At 40.5% G+C, this 14,734-nt stretch overlaps 1 protein-coding gene across 1 annotated transcript in view; it reads left to right on the top strand.

The window, feature by feature from the left end:
• The window catches only part of LOC308138142 (chloride channel protein 2-like), a gene marked incomplete at both ends in the record, with an annotated part of 138,964 nt that overhangs the window by 31,927 nt on the left and 92,303 nt on the right, over positions 1-14,734 (top strand). Inside the window, one exon of the mRNA XM_080507129.1 lies at positions 7,555-7,705. Coding sequence (XP_080363255.1) covers positions 7,555-7,705 — 151 coding nt within the window. The remainder of the gene's footprint in view (positions 1-7,554; positions 7,706-14,734) is intronic.

The following is a 14,734-nucleotide window of genomic DNA, read 5'->3' as shown; positions in this document are numbered from 1 at the left end:
GCTGAAGCGATGCCCCCCCACCCCCCTCGTCACACACACACACACACACACACACACACACACACACACACACACACACACACACACACACACACACACACACACACACACACACACACACACACACACACACACACACACACACACACACTTCCAAGGAGTAGACACACATGCACACACTCTGTCAAGGAGCTCATTAGCTGCAGTAAGTGGTGGCATGCTGCGTTCCAATATTGAAGGTTCCTGGTCATTTAGGGTTGACTGCTTGGAACGAAGCCAGCTGTGTTTCCACGGCTCTCCCAGCTCCCATTCATGTATATTTCAGTCCTCATTCAGGGTCCCTCGCTATGCTGGCCCTTACTTGTGTGTAGTTGGCATGGTACCACACGCAATGCCACACAAGGTAGCCAACACGGGCACTCACACTCCTGCAGGCTGCGGCCTTTTTCAGTGTCTCCATGGCCCCAATGTTATCTTGCGACAAATATTGACTTTGCTCGTCTTTGTGTTACTGAATCTCCTTAGTATTGCTTTTACTTATCAGCAGCAAGTGCAGGCATTCCTATCAAAGAAAATGAAAAGAAAATTTCTTGATTTAGTATGGCGAATTTTTTAGGTCCTTATTTATTGTTTTTTTCATTTTAGCTGATTGTAACAGCAAAATATTCCTGTGAATGAGGGATTGAATGCATGTTGATTTGTGTTAAAGACGTATTCGCTAAAGCTGAGGAAGCATTGTCACAACACAATCGGTACATAAAGCAAAGATGTATAGAACATCGGTGAGTGTCTATCAGAATTACGACTTGATGTCCAATAATTGTGATTGCATTACTTTAACTAAAGCCTCACAGCATTTGTCCTCCAATCAGTTCAGTTCATTTGGCTTCCCTCTGAAATGTTCTCATATTTATCACAAACTGTCATAATCTCATGTGATATTCTGGTAAATACAGCTTCTTTTTTTTTCTTTTCTTTTTTTTACAACTGCCTTGAAGACATAGGCAGATTAACTGGCTAGATTGTTGGCCAATAATTCCAGTTGAATGTTACAGCCTCCTGATAAAGTCTTGTTAACCCTTTCGTGAGCAAGTGGGCATATTTGGTAGCTTCCTAATGTCTATAGATTCCTCCCAAAATAACACTTAAATATTTAAATGAAATGTTTCTTGAATTTTGTCAAATACTTTAGTGGGGGGACGTATGCTCATTCTCAGTGAAGAATGTCAGATGGACCTTTGTACTACTATTGTATAGGAAATAGCGCCATGTATCAGATGTTACATGTTACTATTTTTCACAACACTATCTCAGGTCTCATTTACACAACCTTTCAAGTGAAAAATCCTTGTTTTTACATTTTTGTTTCACGAAAGCTTTGCACACAGCAGCATTTTTTAAAATGAGCATTTTCAAAAAGTTCCTCCTTTGGGGGCCATTAAAAAAAAATTGCATTTACATTGGACCGGTGGTATCGTGTAAACTGACACCCTAAATGGAACAAATATTTTGTGTATTCTCTTGAAAATGTTGCCGTGTAAAAGGGGCCCCAAGTCTGAAACGAGACAGACGTCAGCTTCTTCTTTACTGGTTGGGAAGAGAAATATTGCCATGAAGTATCAATGGAGTGTTGGTCATGTTGTAATATTGCACTTCCAGTAAACTCTATTTTGGTTTACTTCATCTTTGTAAAACAAAAGCGGGTTTAGCTTTCTGGCTGTAAGTCATGAATGTCCAGGCAAAGCTAGATGAGGACCTGACGGGTTCAGTATTGTAAGTAGCTACCCTTGCATTCAAGAACATTATATTTTCATATCAAAAATTCTAAGTTGGGAGTACATACAACTACTGTGTTTTGCAGATTGTCAGTGTTGTTGTTACATCTTGGCATAAAGAAAGTCTGGAAAATATTGTACTTTGAATGCACGCCTTTTCTTTTCCCTATACTTTCCCAAACCAGTGTGGTTCCTCGGTCTGCCTGTTTGTGTCATAGTGTTTTATCAGACCGATCAAACTGCAGAGGCTTGTTTACTCATTAACCCCTGAGTAGCTCTGTACAAGCTTGGTAGGCTTTTGGCATTAATCAAAGTTTCAGAATGAATCAAAATTCATCTTTAATCATTAATCAAAATCTTTTTTCCCCCAGGTTTTTTTTTTTTTTTAAACATTGTTGTTGCTTCCTTGACTGGTTTCTCCTCTCTAGACGTTGCTTACATGATCAATAAAACATGACCTCCCTTCTTTAACCCCCATCGTTTTTTTTGTCCTTGTGCTTCACTTGTCACCTGCATTATGAACAACCATGTCCAAGGTTTTGATGGAGACAGTTTTGGCTGCTGCAGTACTTGAAATCTTTTAGAGTCCTATAGTTCACGGCCCATGAGTGTGGGGGGACTCTTTCATGGTTATATATGCAATAGCCGATCGTCACGGTTCACTGATGTTTTCTCAAGAGTCCATCAAAATTCTTAATAGAAGTGGCCTTTCCAATTCAAATAAAGTTTATTACCTGATACTTCTGAATTTTTTGAAACTGAAAGAGGTCATACATGTTCTACCTTAACTTGTCCTCCACTGCATCATATAAACTGAGGGTGGAGTTGAGAGCTTATCTCCCATCTCTATTTCACCCGTTATCTCAACTGTTTTGAGAGTCATTGAACAAGGCAATTAGCCTGAGGGTGTTTTTTTTGTTTGTTGGTTTGTTTGCTTGTTTCTCATCTTGGCGAAGCCCATTTGGTTTGTCATTTACTCTTTGAACTTTTTAGAATTCTCAGTTATAGAAGAGCTAAAAACCGTGCAGCACATGCAAGGATCCTATTCTGTAGTGTACTAGGATGCTGAAGTGCAACCAAAAAACCTATTGCCGGTGTGATTATTCACCAGTGCCCTTTCCTTTGCCTTTGGGACCAAGACAATGAGTTCTGGGCACCCCGTTCATCTGGGATCAATTAACCCAGGGTGGCTCTTGCCAAGAGCCCGTTTGTAACTATGGCAAACATAATGATAGGCTTTCAAGCAGTAATGCCTTTGTTCTAGATGGGTCTGTTTGTTTTCTTCCTATGGTCAGATGCTAGTTTCAAGGGGTTACATCTAAGTAGGTCTATTTCTGCCTTCTTGTTTTCGGGTTTCTTTGACTTTCTGTCGCGTTTGAAGCTTCCTTACTTAATTAAAACTTAGGGGTTGGCGATCATGAATGCGGCCGGGAATGCCACGCAGAATGGCATCTTGGTTTGAACAGTGGTTGGCATTTGATGTTGGAAACCCCAAATCGTTACCCAAATGTTTCCCTTCCTGAATTTTTTTTTCTGCATTTCCCACTGTTTGTGTACATTCCTTTCTTACTCCCAAGATTGGACATTCTCATGGACCTCATGAGGTATTTTGAGGCTCCTCAGTCTATTAATCCATTCTGCCGAGGAGGGTTTGCTATTAAGACGTGGTTTTGAATTGAAACCAGCTCCACATGGGTCACAAATGGATTCATTAACAAACATTTGTTTCTTTATGTTTATCTGCTCTCTCATAAATGAAGCTCAGCTTTGCTGCACTGCAGCATGTTCTCCCATGAACAAATGTCAACAAATGCTTTGATGAATTGTTGCATGCTTTTTCATTTTAATTTTATGGAAACAAGAATGGTGGTCTGTTGATGACTTCAATTGAATAGATAATGTTGACACATCTTTCACTCACTCATTTACTCGGACCTTTAGAAATCAGAATCTATTGAAAATTCAATTGTCATACACCCAAATAATTTGCCATCTCTTTGGTGTCGAGCGCTTGTTTTCTCTTAAGGTCCAGAAGATACTGCAGCACACTTCACGAGGGTTAACCATCCTGGTTGGGTTCAGGCAGCTTTTTCAAGGATTGATCCTTAGGTGAGGTAGTAGCGATCTGCAAGGCAATTTCCTTCAGTGTCGCAGATGGGAAGAATCAATTCATTTGGATTTGTTAAGGCAATTCTCTAATTGTATCATTTAGAGCTCGAGCAGGACTATGAAAGTACTGAACTGAAACACCCAGCCAGTACAAATGCAACCATGCAAAGGTTTCTTCATCAAATATCCATAAGATTACTTAAAATAGCAAAAAAGTATTGGCTCATATTGGGCTTGTTAATGATTCTACATCTGGAAAACTGCATGAGTACCTGAGTTTATCTCCATAAAAGTATTTGTTTGGCTCAGTGTTTTTGCAAACATCAGGACATCATTGACTGGTTTTTGACTGTTCCTGAACAGAGAAGCATGCAACGCTTCATGCTGTTCGAGGGTCTGGAATGTTGTTGAATGCAGAAAGCATAAAATAACTAATAGAAAGAAGAGTTGGGTCACTCCCAGTCTTAAGGTCAGATTTTCAAAAGCACTTTGTAACTTATCTGGTTTGGCAGGAACGTGCCAATTTCCTGTTTTTTGTTCCTCAGTCATCTAAATTGTCTCGTGGTGATTAGAACCAGTTGTCTAAGGTCAAACAATCCCAGCAACAGTTTGTTCAACTGTGACTAATCAACAAAATGTTTCGACTTGTTCCAACGCTGGAGGGCGACACTACTGGAGCAGAACGGTTGCTTTTCAGAAGGATCAAATCGCTTTAAGCCAAGATGATACAAGCAGCGGACGTTGTGTTACGTGGAGTTTAGAAACAATGTTCAAACTTTGTACTGTTGGTCAGAATGCACACAGCATTTCTCACCCAAATAAGAAATATTTGTGAAGATTAAGACACGTCTTGAATACATTCACAGTAACATTGTTGCAGGATTTTGCAGTTTTACTGTTTCTCAATATCGTTGCAAAAATAATCTAGAACGATACGGTCTGGTCAATACAGTATCCATTTCACAAAGTCAGTACAAGTACTGCTATCAGCTTTCACACCAGGAACAGAAACTGAAGGAGTTTTATTGACCTCACTGACACAATTGACAAATGCCAAACATTCTTTTTATATGTCTTACTCAACATCTGACTACAGTGCCACAAAGTATCTTTTCCTTTGGATAAGTGTGTGACGAGGGCTTCACATGTACCATCCTTGTTTTAATTGTGGGTTTAATTTAACTTTAAATACATTATGACATGCTTTGATTGTTCATTCTTCAGTTTAACAATGTGTACTGCAGTCTGTGATCATTGACCCCAATAAACTGGCAGTAAATGCCGTCTGGACTTAATAGCTCACAAACCTTGTCACAAGAATTCTCCGAACATAGGCAGCAGGCCTCAGGTGTGTGCAAAGAGTACTGTGTGGTACGCTTCAGCAATGTGCTTGTGTATGTGCATACCAGTGTGTATATCATCTAAACCAGGGGGGTTAGGGTCAGTTCATGGGCCACATTCAGCCCAATGGTCTATACCTGGTCGACGCCAGTAAATGTGAACCTGGATCTAATTGTGGTTTGATCCAGAAAGTCAGGGAGATTGACATTGGAATGCACCGTTTGATTGATAATGCATGCTATTAAAGGTTTACAGCAGATAACAGATCAAATGAGATGAGTAGAAAGACAATTTGTGGTTATGTGGGATTCACAGAGGAGGGAAATGTGTTCGATCTTTTTAAACAAGCTGATTCTAGTCTATTGTCACATTTTGGAACAACCAGACTTTTCCAGCTTGACTACTTTCTAAAAACTTCTCTGCCTGCAATTTTTATGTGTCTGACAAACTGACAAGAATATTGCAGATTTATACCAAAGTCGGTCACGTCATTTTTAGTATTTTGAAAACCGGCTCAGTTTGTGGAAATACGGAAAATCATGCAAAGATGTTTTAAATCTGAAGATAACACAAGTTGCATAAAAAAGGGACGTGCCTCCAGCTGAAAGGGAACCTCCATGGCAAGCACATGCAGGCGAGCAGTAATATATGAAGGTAGAGTGTGCAGAATTTTGTCACAAATTGTCTTTGTTGCCCTGATTTTAATAGTCTGTGTTGCCTGATTTTCAAAAAGGCTTGATATCTTGCACCCAATCAGTTTCTGAATGACTGCAAATTTCAATCTTGTTACTGCAGAAATTGAGTGTAGTTTTGATGAGTGCTGTTAACTTTTGATAAACTGTTAATGTGTAACTTTTGTCATTTGATAAAAAAAATCCTGCTACAGTTTTCAGCCGAAATTGATCTTTTTGAGTGGATGCAAGTGTTACCTTTTTTTTTTTTTTCCTTGCTCTCCTTCCCCACAACCTGACAGCATTGCGGAAGTAGGGGCTGCTGTCTGGGCCTGGGCTAGAGGATCAACATTTCCTGTCTTGTATGTTGCCGACTTGGCATTTTTTAAGTGCCTGCGTGTATCAGTGTGAACATATTTGGGTCACAGTTTAAGGCCGAGGTTTGGTCACTTTGGAGCCGCTGAGAAGAGAGCCCGTTTATTGCTGAGATTGTGATTCAGGCATTTACACAAGGGAGGTTTTGAAGAGAACACTGATGTTAGCAGGACATCAAGAGGCTGCAAACTTCCTACTGTCACTTTACCAGACAGGGTCATACAAAGTCTGTCATAAGACCTGTCATTTTTAAAAGATATACATTTTCAAAAGATTTTTTGCTGCACCAACATTTTATTTAACTACTACAAGATTAGAACTTTTTTTCTCCAGATAGTTCAGGAGCTTAAATTTAATCTAGGAACATAATGGAGTTATGTCACAGGTTAAACCAATGTCCTCAGCCACATTTAAGCAAGTGTAGCCAAAAGAAAGTTGAAATAGTGATGAATATATGCAATTTTGTTAGGAAACATTGGTTTAAACCCCTCAAACTTACATCATACAAGGTGTTTGTGACTCTGAGTGACCTCTGAATTTAGTGTCTAAAATTGGAAACCAGCCACCTCGTTGAAAGACTTTTGAATATTTTGTTAAAACCATTAACCAAAACAACCGGCCCCCTCTGAGAGAGAACATTATGGTTGTGGTAAATTTCTGGGATGTTTACAAGTCCCATTCCTGAATTGTCCCACTAAATTAAAAAGCCACAACTGATGACACAAAGGAGGAAGTTCAGTCTTGCACTTTAAGATGGACACATGTGATTTTCGGCTGTCCCAAAGGAACGATGCGGAGATATCTTCTGTTGTGGCACAGCCAGAGAGATTTACTTACAGCTTTTATCGGGGTGTATGAACCAAAGGAAGCCTGACGTGCAACTCAATGCATCACACGGCATTTCTCGCTGCTTTTACCAACCAAGAGAAATGCAGCGCGGAATGGTGCACTTAATGTGGAGGTAGAAAGCATTTGATGGCAATAAGAACAATAAGGCAAGGCGTATGTGGCCCCGCAATGCGTTTTGCATTGCGGGGCCACATACGCCTTGTCTTATTGTTCACTGCCAAATAAACTACGGCTTAATTCTTCTTGGGTGCATTTTTTCATCTGTTGACGTCATTCTGTATAGCATCTATGTACACCAACAGTGATACTGACTGAGTGCCTGAGACGTTCGTGGCCATCACTTCCAATTTACTGGACATTGGCCTCTTGCACATATCAAACCCATCATCTCGCTCCTCTTCCTCTTCTAAATGTGTTTTTGTGTTTGTTTCCAGATGTATGGGCGCTACACCCAGGAGCTCGGGGTGTACGCCAAGGAGGAGGCCGCTCGGCTGAGGGAGAGCGGGCAGAGGAGATCAGCGGCCGAGCGAAGCCGGACCCTTGACCTACTGGAGTATGACAAGGGGCGCTGTGCCAAGTGTCGCAGTAAGTGCATGACACAAGGGATCTAACAGACAATCAGACTCTGCTGCGATCACGCTTCCTTTTTCCCCTATTCAGGGTTCCTCTGTGGTGATTACAGTTCACCACTTCTGTGCTGCTGATGATGTTGTTGTGGTAAAGGTCTCATAATGGGCTACATTGTTCTGCAGTGACTGAAAATGCTTGTCTAATGCTGTTTAAAAAAAATGTAGATGGGAATTGTGTGTAGCATCCTAATATGTTATGAAACGTTTTGAGTACCTTAACTGGACTACAACGTCAGACAAACCAATTTCTTCCTTTGTTGATAATTTTAGCAAACGAGTATTTTCCGATTTTCTTTTTTTGCATAGTAGCAGCAGGATAGAGCAGTTTTTTTCCAGTATGTGTTGATAAAGTGTAGATTTTGATTTGTAAATTATCTTAATGAGGGTTTTTTTCCCATTCTTTATGTATGGTTTTTTTTACTGTAGCAGCAGCTCTGAGTCCTGCATTTGTTCGTCTACATTGAAGATAGTTGTCCAGGTAGGATAAGCTGCAGCTAATAAACAGTGAATATTTAGTCTCAGCCTTCAGAAAAACCAAGTGACCCTCACTAAATGCAGTTGTACCACTCCAGTAACATACAGTAATATTTTAGCCACACAGATATCTGAAGCAGATCAATGTGTCACTTCAGGCAAAGCCACAACGATTGCATCACATAACGTTTATATAACTGGGTACAATGAAAGTTAAATTTCAACAAATTGAGAATCCACTCAGAATGGCTTCCTACCACATAATTGACAAGCATGAATGTGAAACAAGGACTAAATTGTGTTTTGTCCAAAATCAAAAAAACAAAAAAACAAACAAACCATCAATTCAACCATGTTCACTTTAACTTCAGAGTATGCTAGAGCAGACTTGTCTGTCAGATTTCTGAGTGGTCAGTAACAAGCTTTGTGCTTGAGGTGAGTGTTCTGTGGTGAGGAAAAGGTCATTGAGTACTATTTATTACTGTAGTCTGACCATCAGTCTGCTGATTGGGCAGCTGTTTATGACTCTCTCTTCAGAATGCTTCTAATGGACTGAAAAACTACAGAAAGTTCTGGTGTGCATTGGCGACATTACCACTAAATCACTTTGATCAGAGAGGCTTTCAAAGGCAGTTTGGCGGTTTCACTGAATTATTAAAGGTCTAGACATGTCAAGGACTTGGATGATAGACAAAATAATCTCACTTAGAATCAAATTATTGGCTGTTTGTGCTGGTACATCCTTTGCAGCTTTATCTGGAGTTGGTAGACAACAGCAACAAAATAAAACATGGCACAACTCCAAAAAGTCATCAAATTTATTTCAGAAATGAACAGACAGCCAAAATAAGCGCGGCAATCGGACAAACAGCTGCCTCAGCAGTTGAAGGCCAAGCACTAAATATCTGCCATGTGTAGAATTGGCCACAGATCTTGCTGCCGCAGTCCCAGCTTGCGAGGCCGTGGCAGACGAACCCGGTGTGTAAAGGGTTTGGTACACACTGCGCTTCACCTAAGAAGGCTGAAGGACACATCCGCATCCACGCCCACCAAGCATTTCAAGAACTATCTCAAGAAGTCCTTCAGTGCCTATCATATCATCCATTGCCGGTGGTCTACCCTGAGACTGTTAGACCTGGCCACACACTACAAACAGGGCTGTTTCTGTATTTGGCCATCCTCAAAAAAAAAAAAAAAAATGTTGGAGAAGGAAGAATCGTGTCGCAGCCGCAACAGACACTGACCGTACCTTCTTGCCGATCCCACATTGGGATCTGTTGGTCACGAGTATGCTTGCAGTCAACGTAGATCATCACCTTCGGGATCTTTATTTGTGAAGCCAGGCCATGGAGAGGACGTGTTTGGAAGTCATAGGCTTGATACCCTTTAACGACCTGGCTTGTTCTCAGCAGTTATTTGCTCCTCATCCCTCACACCAAGTCTAGATACTGCTGATGTTGAGGTCTAAAGGTTTGACCATCTATAGTGTCTTCCAATTCTGGTCCGCTCTGCACTGTTCATAGCCGTTGATGCTCATGCCGACTCTCGTATACAGCAGAAATCCAGTTGACCTGGTGTATGTATATCAACGTAAGTTGAGTGTCAGGAATGTACGTGTAACTGTTGGCCCTGTGATGGATGGAAAATAAACTCGTTGCCTCAGTGTTATTTGCTGGGGAGGCATTCATCATGTCAGACAGCAGAATAGATCAGAGAAGAGCACCAGACAATCTTCACAATCACAAGCCTTTGTTGTGGATGGTGTGCGAATGTATGCAGTATCATTATACACAGATGGATTCGTGTCAGCATCCCTCTGTCTCTCTGGTTCTTTTAGCAATGATAACAATTACATATGTGTTTGAGAGTGAGAATTCAAATGGTAATGAGATTAGATAAGACTGTGCATGGAACTCGACACGGCATAAGGGGTTGTAAACAGCAGTGTGGCATGTTATTAAAATTCTTGTGGAAGATATTTTACTTCACATCACGCACATTCTCTTTTATCCTACCTTCCCGTTCCCTCTTACCTTTGAGGCACACACAGATACAATACAACACAGCACAACTCCAGGTTGTGCCAGTTCAGATCCTGGCGAAGCTTCATATGTCCAAAGGTCTTGAATGTCAGAGTATTTCCACTGTTGAATTTCCCCCTAGACTGCGCTCAAACTCTGTTGTTTTTTGACTTTTGACTTTTTGGCTGTTGTTCAGACTGATAATGCTGTCTTTTTGTCAACACTGGCAAGTTGTCTTATATGATTAAACTTTAATTGGTCTGTGAACAACTGTAACCAGCCAGAACACAGGTTTTAAATTTGAGGCCAACCAGGTTAATGTGGCTTTGGAAGTGACGCTCTCACAATAATATTCTGTATTGCTTACTGTTTATTGTCTATAATTGGTTTTCGACCTGGTTCAGTCCCTTTGCAATACAATTATATACGTAGCTACTAGGTGACGATGACTCAAGAATATCGATTTATAAAACTGAAAAGGGTCGAGAAAAGAAAAGTTAGCTGCAGAGCGAATGCAATTTTATATAGAATAGCCTTACTACACTCCTACTGTCGATGAAAACAAAATCCAGTATGCTATTGGTGCTACAAGGCTTTGGCAGTGTCGATTTATGCAGATGTTTAAGTTTTCTACCCTGCAGGTGACGATAATCTACCTACTGAAGAACGCAGCAGAGAAGGCTCTTGAGTTAGCATATACCGTTAAAGCATTTGACTTATTGGTATATCGCTTGGACATATCCACATTTAACAAATGTTTTTTTTGAGGGGGGAGACGGTGGGGGGGGGGATCTTTTCTGGCAGATAGACGGTGTCTCCCCAAAGCTTAAATTAGACTGTGATTCCTCACGGTTAGAGGGGACAGATTTCTTTAAGATGTTCCCCTGGGGAGAGTTCCTGTGGTGGAAATGCATGTGGGGCCTGTACAAACAGCCAGTTCAGCTTTATCCATTCACCCCCCCCCCCCCCCCCCCCCAACACTCTTGGGAGTACCTGTTCTCGTTCTTTGCTGCCAGCCTTCAAGATATCAACTGTTCTTGTAAATTCTGGGTAGGAGAAATTTAAAGAGACACTGTTAGATGAATGCAACAGAATCATCAGCAAATTATGTCACATAGCTGCACTCGTGCTGTTCTCCTGAATTCAAATGCTGTTGATCGTTTTTGCAAGGTGATAAAATCTGCTCTTAAAAACCCTGCACATGTGGAAACAAGAAGACATCCAGTAGATTGATGAGCTGTCAGGTTTTAGTCCAGTGCTCTGCTATGGAAACATAACGAATGTTTTAAACCAGGAGTCTGTAACTTCACCTTTGACTTCTTGAATTTTTTTTTTGTTCTTTTAATTATCTTATACCATTCTACCTCTTTTACCTTGTTCAGTACATCTGTTCTATTCCTTTGACTCCTGTAAAATTAATTGTATCGTTTAATTATTTCACCCCTTCTACTTTTAGTTCCTTAACTTTTTCATGTACAAGAACTTTTCATATTATTCTCTGTTTTTACTTGAACTGTTTTCATGTATAAATATTTATAGCTTATTTATGTTATCTCGAGTAGCTTTTAAGGTCAGTCTGCCTCCTACCTTTTTATTTTCAGAATACAAATACATCTTATCTTGATTTTGCTAATTATTTTAATGATATTAATTTCACTATTTTAGTTCTTAATCTTTTTAGTTTATCTTTTTTCTTTGACTACTTGTCTACTTTGACTTCTTTTTCTACTTTTCCCTTCACTACCTCGACTTGTTTAACTTCTTTTACTTGTTTTTTTCCCATCCATTACTACTTTCTGTCTTTTATTTCCTCCCCTCATTCTGATCATCTGTTCTTTCTTTCCTCGTGTTACTGTCTTTGCTTTCATCTCTACCTTGCAATTTCTGTTCACCGGATCTGCTTTGTCTGTCACTCATGCATCATGTTGCAGCAATATCCTGAGCCACTTCTGTTTGAATGCCACTTCTTGTCGCACACTGCACATCCTTATAGTGTAAATGGATCGCCCTCTGCTGTTGGGAGGCAGTCATCACACTGAGTGACCATCTCACACACGCACAACAGTTTTGTGCCCAAATCATCTGATTTGTGTGTACATCCTCTCCTCTCATGCCTGTGATGGGTGTTGCTGTTTACAGCCCCAAATCAAGGCCCCAAGATTGGACCCAAAAGTACCCCAACAGGTAGTTCAGAGGTTGAGATTTGTTGTGAGGTACGGCGTAAATGAAAGAAATGACTGGCTCGGGATGCATACAAATATAAAACCTGCACACATTGCAATGGATTATGACTGCAGCTGCTTTGGGAGGCTGTTTAATTATTTATGTTGGCCACACTGCAACAAACACACCTTCCTCTTCATTTTCTGCTCTTTAATGATGCTGAATGGTTCAGCCAGCAGCAGCAGTCCCTGGCCCATCATCTGCATTCTTTGGCCCCGCAGGAGCTGCCATCTTTTCAGGTGTGTGTGTTTGTGTGTGTTCATATGATCTGCCGGTACAATCGCTCAGCAGGTTTCCCCTCTGGGGCCTAATAAGGGGCTAAGAATAATAATAATAATGATGATAATAAAATGATGCTGCTTGATAGAGTTGCTGCTGCCAGTTCAGTTGAGTCCAGCCTGTTGTAAGCTGTGCAAAGGTGATTTGCCTTCGAGTATTGTTTGCTTAGGGAGTTGAAATTAGGCATTTATCATAAATTAGTTATTTATTAAGTACTCGTATCGGTACTCTGTATCAGCAAGTCACTAAAGGTTAGTACTCATACTTTTACTTACCCGTTAAAAAAGTGGTATCAGTGCCTTGTTTTGGCATGGATCTCTAATGTAATTCAGGCTCTCAACATGGTAGTAAATGATTGATTTGAAGATGCACAGAATCGAAACTGAGAGACTATCCTCACTCGGTGTAACACAATGGAGCAGAGCAAGAGTTTGGACAGCTTCAGCTGTTACTTGGTAATGTTTGCCTTAAAAAGGGGGGAAAAAATGGTGAGGGTACTAAATACTTGCAGTACTTTGAGAATGTATTCGTCTGAGTCTTCCCCTGTAGCCGGTGACTTTTAAGGCTCGACTGCTTCTGCCCCAGCGACAATCTACTGCATCTATCACTCCCTGATGAGACAGAAATCGCTCTTGCATGATCAGCAGCGGCACCCTTGCCCTTTCAGAGGCTGCGAAAAAAGCTGAGTGGATCGTTTTCGAAGAACTGTACATTTGCTCAAGATTAAACAATCAGAGGAACATGCTCTTAATCACTATTAAAGAAAATAGGGTTTCTGGTAGACTTATTATGTTTTAAATGGGCTGTTATGAAGTCATTTCTCTCTCTTTTTTAAAAATTAGAGTTGGACTGTGCAGCTTTTAAACAGATATATGCCTCCCTGCACCACAGAAAAAGCACTTAAAATCTAAAAAAAGAGCTTCAATATGTGTAATGGTTTATGTGGTTCCCAGAGTCTGAGGTTAAGGCTATACAGCTAAATAACTAATGCAATTATGGTCTTCATTAGTATGACGTTGCTGGCAAATCAATGAAGCATGTTGCTGTTCTATTCACAAATGATTGTAGTCGCAAACACCTTTATCTATTCAGGCCTTGCCCAAAAGTCTTTGATAGCAACTTAGTTTGTATGTCCACAGATATGTCAAACCTGTGCAATGTTTAGTCCTTCGTACACTATCTCACACGCTGCTGTTAGACAATTTTCCATACGGTTTAAAAGCCCAGGGTCTTCATTGTTGTCTGTCAGGCCCGGCTTTTGTGTTTTCCTTGCCAGTTTACTCAGCAACGTTTTGAAAATGATGTCCGTTTACACACAAATGCTGAAAACGAATCACCTTGATGAATCAGATGTTGATGGCAGTGTCCTGCAGATGGTCGGCCTCCAATACGACACATCGTCAGTTGTTCACTTTGTGGCATCTCCGTGTGATCCACAACTCTAATACTAACTAACTAATTTTGCTTGTTCAGAAATGGTATTTCGGTGACCAATCTTTGACTCTTGACTCTTTCAACAATTATATTGAATTTGAAGGTAGTTAAATTAAGTAAAATAAAGTAAGTTTAATTGACTTCATATTTCAGTCTTTATTACCATCTCACATTTATTTACATTGAACTGTTGTTTTTTTTTCAACAATCTGATGGAATATTTCCTGAAGGTTGACAAACTTTTTGCTGAATTACTTTTTGTTGTCGAAAGGGGAATTTGCCAGCATTAATTCATCCTTCAAAGCCGGTCGTCAATGGCATCCACTGGCTCTCGTAATGTGTAGTGCTATTAATACAGGCCCCCTGTAGTTTGCTGTGTTGAGGAGTAATTAATTTATCTTGGCATCCCTTATGCTTCTCATTTCACCGGGTCAGAACAAAGTGGTTTGAACAGACCGACGGAGTGAGTGACCACTTGACACCACGATCTGGAGAGCGCCGTGTTCACGCTGAAAATAACCCGAATTCATCAAAAGTCTGCCAGCTATTTCAAG

This window comes from Blennius ocellaris (assembly GCF_963422515.1).
Source record: "Blennius ocellaris genome assembly, chromosome: 2".
Taxonomy (NCBI): Eukaryota; Metazoa; Chordata; class Actinopteri; order Blenniiformes; family Blenniidae; genus Blennius; species Blennius ocellaris.
Note: the sequence above shows the minus strand (reverse complement) of the source record. Positions and strands in the feature narration are given on the sequence as shown.